The sequence below is a fragment of the Onychostoma macrolepis genome, chromosome 18 (assembly GCF_012432095.1).
Source record: "Onychostoma macrolepis isolate SWU-2019 chromosome 18, ASM1243209v1, whole genome shotgun sequence".
NCBI lineage: Eukaryota > Metazoa > Chordata > Actinopteri > Cypriniformes > Cyprinidae > Onychostoma > Onychostoma macrolepis.
This window is the reverse complement of record NC_081172.1, coordinates 22,979,043-22,992,220: the sequence shown is the minus strand read 5'-3', so window position 1 is coordinate 22,992,220 and position 13,178 is coordinate 22,979,043. Positions and strand designations below refer to the sequence as shown.

Below are 13,178 nucleotides of genomic sequence, written 5' to 3'. Positions count from 1 at the left end.
AAAACATATTCAATTCACTGTTATATAATGAATGTGGGCTTATACTCTGATCTTTAATTTGAGGGTATTTACATCAAAATTGGAGGAAAAGTTAAGGAATTACAGCTCTTTGATATGTACCACCCCCCTTTTTCAAGGGACCATAAGTAATTGGACAATTGACTCAAAAGCTGTTTCATGGACAGGCGTGGGCTATTCCGTCGTTATTTCTACATGGAGTTCCAGACTTAAGGCAGTCATTGCCTGCAAAGGATTCTAAATCAAATATCAAAAATGAACATTTTACTCATGATTATATTTATTTGTCCAAGGCGAATTCATCTGCGATAATGAACGCGATATTGCATAGCTTGTCAGTGAACTACGGCTCTGTGTATTAAATGGCGCTCTATTTGAAAACAGGTGATGGAGATTTAGCGCTATTCACGGAACCGGCTTTACTGACGAGATGCACATGAATATCGTGTTCGATATATCGCCCAACCCTAGGGTGACTGTGTATAAAAATGGTTGTAATTCCTAAGCATGTGTGTTATATTTTTGTTCAACCCCTTGAATTAATTTATATTTATATTATATATACAAATTTAAAGTTTCATTTTATGCAAGTAGGTAAGAAAAAAAATGAAACATATTTCCAGATAATATTTTCTTATATTTGCTTTTTGCTTTAGTACAGTGTCAGTATAAAAGCCTATTTCATTTTAAAATAATTTATATTTAGGCTATACTTATAATTTGATGCCTAACATTTTTCTCACACAGTATGAGTGTAAAAAGGCCCATCTGAAGCTCTCTACTGCAACAGCAGAGAGCAAAACAGATCTCTTATTTACTAGGGGTGTAACGGTATGCGTATCGTGTATCGAACGGTTCACAGGCAGTTCCAAATGGAAGTGATCATCCCTATCCCCTTGGAGTGGGGACTTTGGAGTGCGCATGGCACGTGCGTGTCATTATGTAGTCGTTTGGAATGCACTTGAAGGGAGCGTAATTTCCTCATTATCTTCAGCTGGGATGTTCCCGTGACAACGCAGCACGGTGTGCATCAGCAGATGTCGCCATGTCAAAAGTCTTTTTATTGTTGTTAGCATAACTGTTGCAAATAAACATACATTTTATATTTTAAATTTTTTTTAATGCTATATAATATATATAAAACTTTAAAATGTATATTTTTTTATGCGGGTGTCCGTCAGTGAATCTGCTGACGCACACCGTGCTGCGTTGTCACGGGAACATCCCAGCTGAAGATAATGAGGAAATTACGCTCCCTTCAAGTGCATTCCAAACGACTACATAATGACACGCCGTGCCATGCGCACTCAAAGTCCCCACTCCAAGGGGATAGGGATGATCACTTTCATTTGAACTGCCTGTGAACCGTTCGATACGACTGCATGCGTTACACCCTATTATTTACATTGTGTCTGTTATAATAAAATTATTTTTTAGCTTGTATAACTCCGCACTGAACAAAAACTCAGGCATTTTGAGCAGTGAGTGGATTCAAGCTTAAATGCCTCTGATTGGCCATTGCGTTCAAGATATCAACAGTCTGCGATTGAGATATTGCTCAACGCTGCATAAATACATTGTAAATAGGAACCTTTGATGCTCTACAGAGCACAAATAAGGACTGGATAGCTTGCCAGATTAGTTTTGCCAAAATGCTATTATTACTGCTTCACCTAAGGGTGCTCTTGCTTTCTTTCACTGTCATAGAACCGGGCCTGAAACGGATTATTATTACACTTGGCATCAGTTTTACTGAGGTCAATGCTTTTGTCTCTCTCTCACACAAGACATTTAAGGGCAAGGGATTCATCAATAAAATAGGTTAGGAAAGCTGCACATATGCAGTAATCCACATTCACATGCTCTTTCTTCTGCAATGTATTTTCAATAACTGCATAGCAACAGTGCAATTACTTGATCTAAAATGATGCTTTGTAATTAGTATCAGAGGCTCGGCTGTTAGTAAGATGCGACAGTAGTTGTTTCGTGTCATGGCTGTGTTATTTCAGTTATGTCACTTCTCTTTATATGTTTTGTTCTTTAATTTATTTTACCTACCAATACTTAAGCACGAGAAGTAATAATGCACAAATTACAACAAAGAATCGCAAGCCACACACAACAGCATGAAACAGTTATAATAATTTGTTACATTTATATAGCACTTTTCTGGATACTTAGTTAAAGGGGAAGCTAACATGACAGATTCAGTCAGATTTAAGTCATAATACACAAACAGCCCTGGGCAAAAAGCAAGCATATATATATAATAAACTTCACATTTCAGCCTTTAAACCATTTTTTAAGAAAATGGATTACAAAGTATGAACTATTATATTAATGTAAACAATTACCAAGCAATTATTATATTAATTAAATAACAAATATATTTTACTCTCTTAATTAGGGATGGGTATCATTTACATTTTATCGATACCAGTACTTATCGATACTGTTATCGTTACTATTTGGTGCAAAAAGATATGTGAAAAGTTGTTGAAAATATGATTGTCATCATTTGCTCACTCTCAAGTTGTTTTAAACCTGAATGAATTTCTTTCTTCAATTAAACATAAAAATTATTTTGAAGAATATATTAATTTTTATTCTTGTACTGAACACAAGAAGATATTATGAAGAATGTGGATAACCAAACAGTTGCTGGTCCCCAGTGACTTCCATATTTTTTTTCAGTAGGACCCAGGCAACAACTGTTTGGTTACCCACATTCTTCAAAATATCTTCTTTTGTGTTCAGCACAAGAATAAAAATTAATTCAGGTTTGGTACAACATGAGAGTGAGTAAATAATGACAGAATTTTAATTTTTAGGTGAACTATTCCTTTAATGAAAATTGGCAGCATGTTTAGTTCTGTCCCTTTAAGACCTGCACCCATCTGTTTCTCTCGCAACTGTTTACTTTCACTTTAGACTTAACTGTGTTTATATGTAAACCTTGTGTGTTTTTGACATTATTAGCGCAATCAGACGATAACTAAGTAATCATGTGCTGTTTGACCGGCCTTTTATAGCATACGTACGCTTCAGGTGCATGCGCTCTGAATAAGCGGATGTCAGAACATCATGCGAATTAAATGTTTAACCAGTAAGGCTTTAAACTAAAGCACACACAAATAATGTACATTTGTGATTGCGAATAAGTGCAGTGTTTCATGAGTGTAACTCCCCTGAATCAACATTTGATGTGATTGTGAACGTGTCTTGCGAGTTGCAGTTGGAGCTGGAGCCGGGAGACATAGTAAATACAACGCATTGCTTGAGGTAGATGTTGTGTTTTGTTAGTACACTGTAAAAGATGCAACTGCACATTTTCCAGTTTACGCAACTTTTTAGTCTCAGATACCAAAAAATGCTATTTTCTTGAAACTACATAAAAACCCTTGTCAGACCAACAAAATTACACCAAATGTTGCCCCAACTAGTCAAAAACAGTTGTCTGAACAAAGAATTTCATATTGTTGAAATTAAGGCATTGTGAGTTCCCAGCATGCATTACAGCATGAATAAATTATGCAGTTACTGTTATAGGATTATTTTTTGCTGTTTGCTGAATTAATTTAAACTTTTTTTTGTTGTTGTTTTGTCATTATTTTTAGTCATTTGTTGTACTGTGATGTAAAGAGCTAATCTTTTTAACATTTGTTGATTGCCACCGTTCTTGAGGTTTGTGTGTCTAGTTTTGAGACCTAGAGAATGTTCAGCCACTCATATCTATTTCCTGGATATAATAGTTGTTTTACAAGCAAAGACAATGTTGTCTACCTATTAGACTTATCCATTAAGATTTGTCATTCGTAAATAAACAAAATCCACAATATGGTGACTGTATAAACATAATTTTTTTCTTCCAGGAAAAATTAATTACCTTAAAAACAGTAATTGTGGTTTCAGTTGTTGTGACAAGAATTTTTATATTAGCAAAATAAGATCAGCATTGCATGAAATAACAAATTTACATTGGCTGAACAAAGTATCTTTATTGAGAATAACTAAAATACCATTGTTGAGAGAACTCAAAAGTCTTACTGCATCAAGTTGCCTAAATTTTTTACGTTTTCTCAACTATTTATTTTTTTACAGTCTAAATGTTTCATTAGATTACTGGCGTTGCATTCTTTGTTCACTATTACACTACTGCATATATTGCATCTGACACTGGTGTCGCTTAGTTTTGTAACGTGAGCCCATACTTTCGAATGTTTCACTCTTGCCGCCTCTGATTGCACACAAACACACACCGCACATGCGCATGGATATCACACGCACGTCGAGCAAACGACGGCCAAATAATTCAGTGAAGGAAAATACCAAGCAGCAGCTTCTAATTCATCATTAACATTGAAGTATAAGGAGATAAAACAATGCAAGTATCGATAACAGTATTGTTTGTCCTGAAGCTTATTGGCAGTCCGGTATTGACCAAATTACGCACCGGTCCAAAAAAATACTGGTTCTCTGTACCCGTCCCTACTCTTAATTGTTTAGATTTTTGTAATGCATTATCTTCTTGTTGATCCATTATTTCACATTTACAACTCTGCTTGTCTGCAGTGTAAAAAAATTGGTTAATTTTCACATTAGTCTGAACAAAAACAGCAGACAGTGCTTATTGAAAATGCAAATTCATCTGACAACAGGTGGCACTTTTTAGAATGGCAGAAATATAGCAGTTTACCCCGGTAGCCACAGTACACAAAGCAGCGCTGCACCTGACTTTAAAACGTGTAGCAATTATATTTATTCAATGAAATCAAAGCCTTTAAGTTTATTCATCACATTAAGCCATATCACAATTCTTGTTTCAAATTTTTCTTTTTAAATTGCACTTATTGGACATAGGGTAAACGTACCTATTATGCTCACGTACCCATTAAGCACACTTCCATATTTGAGCTCAGATTATTTATATTTATATTTATATATATATATATATATATATATATATATATATATATATATATATATATATATATATCTATATATATATATATATATATATATATATATATATATAAAAATGTATTATCATACTTGATATCTTAGCCAATTGATGTGTTTGTTACTACATACATCCTGTAATTTCAAGTCAATCAGATCATTGCACACTGAGATATTCGTATCCATGTGTTCACACTGTTGGGCGGCCATTTTTAAAGCTGTAAAGAGGAGCCCTTTAAATGTGCATTTTTTAGATATTTAAGCCTTTATTTTGGGTAAGTTTACTTATTGTAAAATGAAGAGATTAATGTTTAGACTTTTGCATATTATAACCTGCAACTTGGATGTGGGAAATAATTACAGTTAGATCCAAAAGATAGTTTTAGCAACACAGCGCAGACGCTACAGAACACAGTTAGCTGACTAGCTGTATATGATTGTGTGCTACGCTAATATATTACTTCACAGGCATTACTGGCTTGTACTTTTAAATCCATAATATTATAAATTTACAGTTTATTGCTGGACTGTGGTTTTACACTGCTGTAATTTTTAAAGATTTCATATTATTGTAAGGTGAGCTTAAAGGGTGCACTACTATGAAAATCACAACTTCAGTGTGACATCAATAAGAAAAAGTATAATTTCATAGATATTGTTAATAATAGTTGTTCATAACAAAATACGTATGAACTTAATACATGACCAAAATTATTATTTTTGCAAAATCTTGTCGTTTCAATAAATATTACATGAAATTTATAAAACATTGTTGCTGCTCCAATTAGTTCAGTGTGCTCCCTTGAAGCTCTTCCACATTGAATGTCTTTGTTAATACTTCATAAATAGACTTTAAATATTAACTGATGGTTGTCACACATTTTCTATGGATTCTGTCAACTCAAATTTACAGACTGGCTCTGGCTTTTGCCAACTAGCATCAACTTCTCCAGACTGTAAATCGGTGAAAATCATGTAGTGTATTCCAGCCTTAAGAGACTATAGATAAGCTGACATCGATTTAATAAGAGGCTTCATAATGAGGCTAGTTTCTGTGTTCATCCCCATGAATGAAATGTTTTATTGGTTTGTTTTATTTGATTTTTGAATACGTGTAACTTAGCTGAACGCAGACTAGTATAGATGTTGCAATGTGCTTAAATGACACTTCATTATGAATATATAACTGATCAAAATTGAATGCCTTGTTGCTTGATTTTAGTGTTGTTTTTCATGATTGACTTTTTACCATAAAAAAAAAAAAAAAAGCAATTATTCTTTAAAAAGGTTGTTTAAAATAAACAAGAATTTTTAATAAAACATGTGATGTGAGCTTAATGGGAACAGGGGTACGCTTAAAGGGTAACCGAAATGCACCCATTAAGCACAGCCAGACTTTCAGCATTTAATGATGTATATCTTAAATGAAATGCTTTTGTCATTTAAAATAAAATTCAATATTTTTGTGAGAGAGATTAATATTTTAACAACTTTGTACTGAAACCAATATCTTGTGCATTAAAAATGTCTCCATGTAGATTTTGGTGAGCTTGATAGGTACGTTTATCCTATTTATTGTCATCTTGAAATATATGTGGCTGACAGATGAAATAAAGGTCAGTATATGCCCAATCATCTAGATGTGTCATCTTGTTAAATATGTACTCAATATTACAATACAGTTCATATTTACTCACATTGTGTTCAGTCTGAAGCAGTTTTTCAGTTATTTCTTGGTTTTGTTTTTCTTTTGTCTCTAAAGCCTCTTTCAGACTGTCAATAAATTCCAGTTTCTCTGAGGTTCTGGCAAGCGTGTGCTCCTTTTCCATGAGCGAGGACTCCAGACACTCCTGTGTGCTGCTCAGTCTGATTCAACAGATATGTTAAAGATTATTTTTTCTGCTATAAACACAGCACAGTGTATAAATGAGATTACCATGGCTACAAAACAGACAAGAATCTGAGTTGGAATGTTTCTGCAATTAGGCACCAGGACCTAATTTTAAATAATTACCCTTTGAGTTGTTTGTTCAGGCTGGCAATGAGAAGTTGATGCTTTTCTGTGTCTCTTATCTGCTGACTGCGAAGGTTGGCGACCTGTGCCTGCAGGCGCTCAGATTCATTCTGATGGATAGGAAGATGACAGATCATAACAACAATTCAAGCAAAATAGCAAAAATCCACCACACGGCCCAACTGCGTGTCATGTCGTTATAGATAAATGTGTGCTTAACCTAGGGCTGCATGATGATGACAAAAATCAGAATTGCTGATTATTGCCCTCAAATACTGTAAGAATACCAATTAATACACATCAAAAACAAGCTGGAAACTAGTTTGCTGTCATTTAATGCATCAGTACATTAAGGGTTTCATTTTCATTTGATTAGGATAAATTAAATTAATGTTTTATGCCGTCATCTGATTACCAGAAAAATTAAGAACATTTTATAGGGCTCTATTATTGTTTAAGAAAGGACCCTATACAAAAAAAGAATAGGTTTAAAATACAGGCCTGTGGGTCTTAATTTCTTTTTATTAATTCACCATTTGTAAACTGCGTTTACTGTTCATTTTAGAAATATCAATAGCTTTTGTCTTAAAACTATATTCACTGAATGTAATAAAAAATAAATTAAAAAAATCGAGAATCGAATCGAATCGAGAGCTTGCGAATCGAATCGGGACATCTGAATTGATACCCAGCCCTAGACCTTATATCCTCCAAAATGTGACCCCATTCACCTCAATTGTATGGGTCTTACTATAACCCAGATTTTTATTTTTTAAACATTATTATTATTACAGTACATGCATAATTATGCAAGTTGGTATTCTGGCCATATTTTTTTACATTTTACCAATTCCAAACCACGTCAAACTTGATAATTTTGTATTTAATCATTTATAAGTAATATGTAATTGTTAACAACGGCTGGAAGTGAAAAAATGCCCGACCCTGCTCCAACACACATTCCTGTGGTTTTTAAATTTTGAAAGACTTGATTATCTGAATCAGGTGCGTTTAATTAAGGTTGAAGCTAAATTCTGCAAGGCTGCGGCCCTCCAGGAACTGAGTTTGGTGCCTCTGTCTTAGCACAATAAAAAATAAATAAATAAAAACATTCAAATTTGAATAAATTGTATGCCGAAAGTGTCAGCTCACTGACTCAGTTCTGCACTCTCACAAAAACTACTAAAAATAATCTACAATAATTCTTTGATGCAACTGGAGTACACGTCAATATCGTGCTATAATCAGGAATGCACATAAGTTTCTCAGTCTGGTTCTCATGAGAGTTTGGTGTTCACCCTGAGTATAGTGTGACCTACCATAAAAATTAAATTAATAATAGCTTTATTTGTTTATTTTATTTCTTTTTTTTTTTTTAATAAAAAAAAAATAATAAAGTGTGATAATACCATTATATTTTAAAACAGAAAGAGAGCATTAAATAAAAGTACAATTATTTAACAGTACACTTGAAAATACAATGCTAATATTCACATTTTAATTTCCTTTTATTTCTTTACTTTTTTTAAATATGAATTTTCATCATCTTCAAACCTAAACTCAGCAAACTTTTATTTTGAAAGGTTGCCGGCAAGCGAGTATATACTCTGCAGGTTTCAGTGCTGTCAAGTGAAGCTATAAGGCTTTTTGCTCTGAAATGCGCAGTGCATAGCCTAGATTTATGCTTTCAGTTTGAATGTAAATCTTATACAGTTAATGCACAACATGGTGATTGTGCATTAACAGCTATCAACCATGTCGGTATGCAAATGAGCAGTCTGAACTTATTTACCCAGTGCATTACTAATCACTTATGTGCATGCCTGGCAAAAATAGTTACTTTTTACAATTACATAGTCTTGGCAGCCATTTCCGTAATCACAATTATATTTTTTGACTACTCATGCAGCCCTAGCTTAACTCAAACGGTTAAAAACCACTGTTGACACACCCTGTGTGTGAACTGCACACTTATTTATAGTGTGAAGGGGACAGTGTTAAAAACAGTACAAACAGTGATAAGTACAGTACAAAGAGAAGTTTCCACGCTCAGACGTGCTTTCAGAAGCTTACACAAACATAAACAAACCTGAGATGTGGAAAATGCTCGACCACCTTCATCTATACCAAACGTTGCCTGCGTTAGAGGAGTTTTGCACATAGTTCACTCAATATACAGGTCATTAACTGGCTATCCAAAACTCATGGCGAGATGTAACATGATTCAAACTGTCAAAAATATGTTTTCCCTACAATTAAAGAAAAATTAAAGACTTGCATCACTCAGCATTTATTTATTTTTTTTAGAAACAGCTAAAACAGACCTTTTGACAAGCCCCAGCACCTAAAAATTTTAGTGACAAATCATACATAAGCCACTTTTGCTGTCAGTCTATTACTTTTTAAGATTTTGTAAGTTTGTTTGTATTTTGTGCCTCTGTTTAAATTTTTTCCTTTAATACATTTGTCCAGTTTTTGTCCTTAAAACATTCTTGATAGTAGAACTACTTTCTTATGCATCCCATTCTAATCTTTCGTTACCAATTCTTTCGAGGCTTGAGCCATAGACATGCAGTTATTAGCAGGGAAATTATGGAAATTGATCAGTATCTTTTAAATGGCCTTTGTAATACAGTAGTTTGAAATGTTTTGGCCAAGTGATATGGAACTGTAAAACGGTCAACAGATTTGGAACTACTCATAGCTGTATTTTTCAAGAAAATTAATCACACCTAGGTTTTAAACATTTTATTTCACTGTAAATATTTTTCAGAAATAGTTATGGTTAGTTACAGGAAAGGATTTAGTGGCTCAAAAATATCTATATACTGTATAACATTTTTTTATGTTGGTTTTTGATGGAAAAAAATGGATCAGGCGAATTGCTTCTGTGCAGATTATAGGAAGGTAAATAAAGTGACTAGGCCTGATTCATTTCCACTTTATTTAATGATTCCTGAGGCAATCCAATCCAATAATTTAGTGACTGACAGCTGCAGTAAGTGAGGGAGCAGGCTTAGCGAAGGGTCAGTTGGCAAGCAGTGTAACTGCAGAGGCTGATATTGATAGCGCCGATATACGTACACTCCAAAAAGTTTCTGTGTACCTGTAGTAATTCAATGCGAGCCTGAAGTTGCAGACGATCCTCTAGATCTTGGCACTGTTTCTCAAGGACCAAAATCTGTTCCTGCAGTTGGTTTCTCTCTAGTTCAAGCTCCTCAACAACAGACTTCAAGCCATCTAAACAAGAGAAAAAAAAATGGCATATATCTTAATTTATTCAATTGATAAACTTTCCTTGAACTCTCACCTCTGTCTCCAATCAATTTTTATTTAGTGTAATTTTTGTGCTAATCTTAAATGTGTAATGAACAGCATATTACTATATAAAATGAGTTTTAATATTTAATTAGCCAACCAAACGCAAAGCATCCACGAATAAAACAAAATGTTCCCAGTAGAAATTTATTACAAAAAAGCGACGTTTCGGTCCACTGACCTTCATCAAGCTGGAAAAATGCAAAAAGCTTGGAAAAATGCAAAAAGTTTCAACATTGACATTAACTACTCATTTGAACTCTCGTATCGTGGTTTTCAGGGAAAACTTCACTCTCTTGGTCATGTCGCTTAACTATGCTATGTTATAAATATAAAAACTTTTTTTTACTGAAGTATTTCTTCTGTGTGCAGTTGCGTTCATTTGTTCTGATTTCTCCACAAGACTGTTTCACATACAGACAGGCTACATGAGCCTTAACTCATGAGCAGTAACCTTGTTACTGTTGATTATTCATTATCAATTGCGGTTTAAACTGAATAAAATCAGAATCATTCTCGCTGAAATTTTAATTTTAATCAGATTAGTTGTCCGGTTGGGCAAGTAAAAGTCTCTTTCACTTGTCCCTTCAAAAATCCACTTGTCCCAAACAAGCTCTGTTACTGTAAGCTATATAAAATTCAACCCGCCAAAGTGGCTAGTGTGATTGACCATATTACCCGCCACTGCTGAAATCCAGCCGCATTTGGTGGGTTGGTGGGTGCTAATGTCAAGTCACGCATGTAATAATAAAAGATAATGTTACATGCACTTTTCATTCAATGCACTTTATTTTATTATCCACTTTACCCTTGATTTAGTATTTTATTACTATTTGTGACCCTGGACCACAAAACCAGTCATAAGAAAACAATTTAAAAAATTGAGATTTCTACATCATCTGAAAGCTGATCTTCATTTATGTATGGTTTGTTAGGATCGGACAATATTTGGCCGAGATACAACTATTTGAAAATCTGGAATCTGAGGGTGCAAAAAAATCTAAATACTGAGAAAATCACCTTTAAAGTTGTCTAAATGAAGTTCTTAGCTATGCATATTACTGATCAAAAATTAAGTTTTGATATATTTACGGTAGGAAATTCACTAAATATCTTCATGGAACATAATGGATAATTTTGACCCATACAATGTATTTTTGGCTATTGCTAAAAATACACCCCAGCGACTTAAGACTGGCTTTGTGGTCCAGGGTCACATTTAGTATTTGTTACTAGCTAGTCTGTTATTACAATATTTTATTATAACAGTTATGTCTTTGTGTTGATACAGAAGTGTTTACAAGTTGGCTAGAATCTCATAAAAACCTTCAGGTAACCAGATGATAAATCCCTTCCAATTTACATATTTCTTGATGTGATCAACTTGGACAACCATTCTTAGTTGGTGCACAGAGATAAAAAAGACGGAGATCATCACACTCAAGTGAAGTGTGATCAAAATAACAAGACCAAAAACTGCACACGGCAAACATTTAGAACATGGACAGTGTCTAGTGGGTTTCACACCTGTATCTGCAGCACTGTGCTGTGGCCACCATCCACCCATGTTCTCTCCATTCACAAGAACATCGCAATCAGTGGGGTCTTGCCTACTATGAAATTCCAAGTCCTCCTGTAGAAAGAAATAGAAAGAACATACATTATTATTATTATTATTATTATTACCACTACTACTACACATCACTTAAAAAAAAAGAAAATAAAAAGAAAAATACTTCAAATGAGTAGTAACCCCCCACACCCCACAAATCTGCAAATCAGGACAACAACAACAAACAAACAAAAAATAAATAAATACATACATAAACTACTCACCCTCATGTCCTTCCAAACCTGCATGGCCTTCTTGCATTTTTCCACATCTTCAAACTTCAAATTTAAGATCAGTTACAAAATATGTGAAAATTAATAGCCTTTGACTATACTGACAGCCTTTACACAGTGCATCTTCTTTATACACAGTGTTTGAAAGTAATGCATGCGTTAGTGAAATTAGAGACTGGCAACTGAGGACTAAGGGTCTACTGTGTTTGATGGAAAAAAGTCAGTCTGAAATGATATGAGGGCAAGTAAATGATTTTGACTCATTTCTGACTAAACTATTCTTTTAATTCAACTTTGCAACAGCAAAAAAAAATAAAATAAAAAAATAAATAAACAACAATAATAATTCAAATAAAATAAAAAGGTACTAAATACAGTTTGGTGACAAATTAAAGCAAATATCCAAGTGGACTCACTGTGGGACTGGCTATAGTTTGATGAGCATGAAAATTATGTGAAACATATGATATAGCCTTTGCAGTTACCATATTTTAAGCCAATTAAAAGAGCTTCTGAACTTGCATGTTAGACACCACCATTATCAAAACACCAGTTGAGGGAATATCTTTTGGAAGAGTGGTGTTCCACTGCTCCAGTAAGAAGTAATCCAATTTTTACAATCAATACCAAGGTGCATTGAAGCTGATCTACTAAGAAAAATTTCCTTTAATTTGTCACTCATCTGCACGCAATTTACCTAGACACTTTAGTTCATACCTGCAGGCTGCGTGGGGTGAAATATTTGGGCTTCCTGCTTTTCTGTGTGCAGAGTCCACGGGCCTGGGCCAACTCCTCCTCCACTTCCTGTTGCCGATTGGCTAATGCTGGATCGGAGCAGCCAGGAAACAACCAGTCATCCTCAATCAGTTTTGTGCCACAAGACAAAGGGAATGGATCAAATATGTTTAGGGCAATGAAGGGCAGAATACAAAATCAGGATTGAGGAGAGACAGCCGGGTAATTCTAGTGCAGATTAGAGAGCGGAAAAGGGCCGGAAAGCAGCAGGTAGCAGCACACATTACAA

At 34.3% G+C, this 13,178-nt stretch overlaps 1 protein-coding gene across 8 annotated transcripts in view; it reads right to left on the bottom strand.

Annotated features, from left to right (window-relative positions):
* si:ch211-220f16.2 (golgin subfamily A member 4) overlaps positions 1-13,178 on the bottom strand; it is a 40,822-nt gene that overhangs the window by 13,750 nt on the left and 13,894 nt on the right. For 3 of the 8 annotated variants that reach the window (XM_058750718.1, XM_058750720.1, XM_058750719.1), the window contains 7 exons: positions 12,872-13,022; positions 12,146-12,199; positions 11,837-11,942; positions 10,098-10,231; positions 9,081-9,128; positions 6,992-7,101; positions 6,675-6,843 (listed from right to left, as the gene is read on the bottom strand). In XM_058750718.1, the coding sequence (XP_058606701.1) occupies positions 6,675-6,843; positions 6,992-7,101; positions 9,081-9,128; positions 10,098-10,231; positions 11,837-11,942; positions 12,146-12,199; positions 12,872-13,022 (772 nt within the window). Of the gene's footprint in view, positions 1-6,674; positions 6,844-6,991; positions 7,102-9,080; positions 9,129-10,097; positions 10,232-11,836; positions 11,943-12,145; positions 12,200-12,871; positions 13,024-13,178 lie in introns of all 8 variants that reach the window. The other 5 variants (XM_058750717.1, XM_058750721.1, XM_058750722.1 and 2 more) reach the window with 5 other exon arrangements.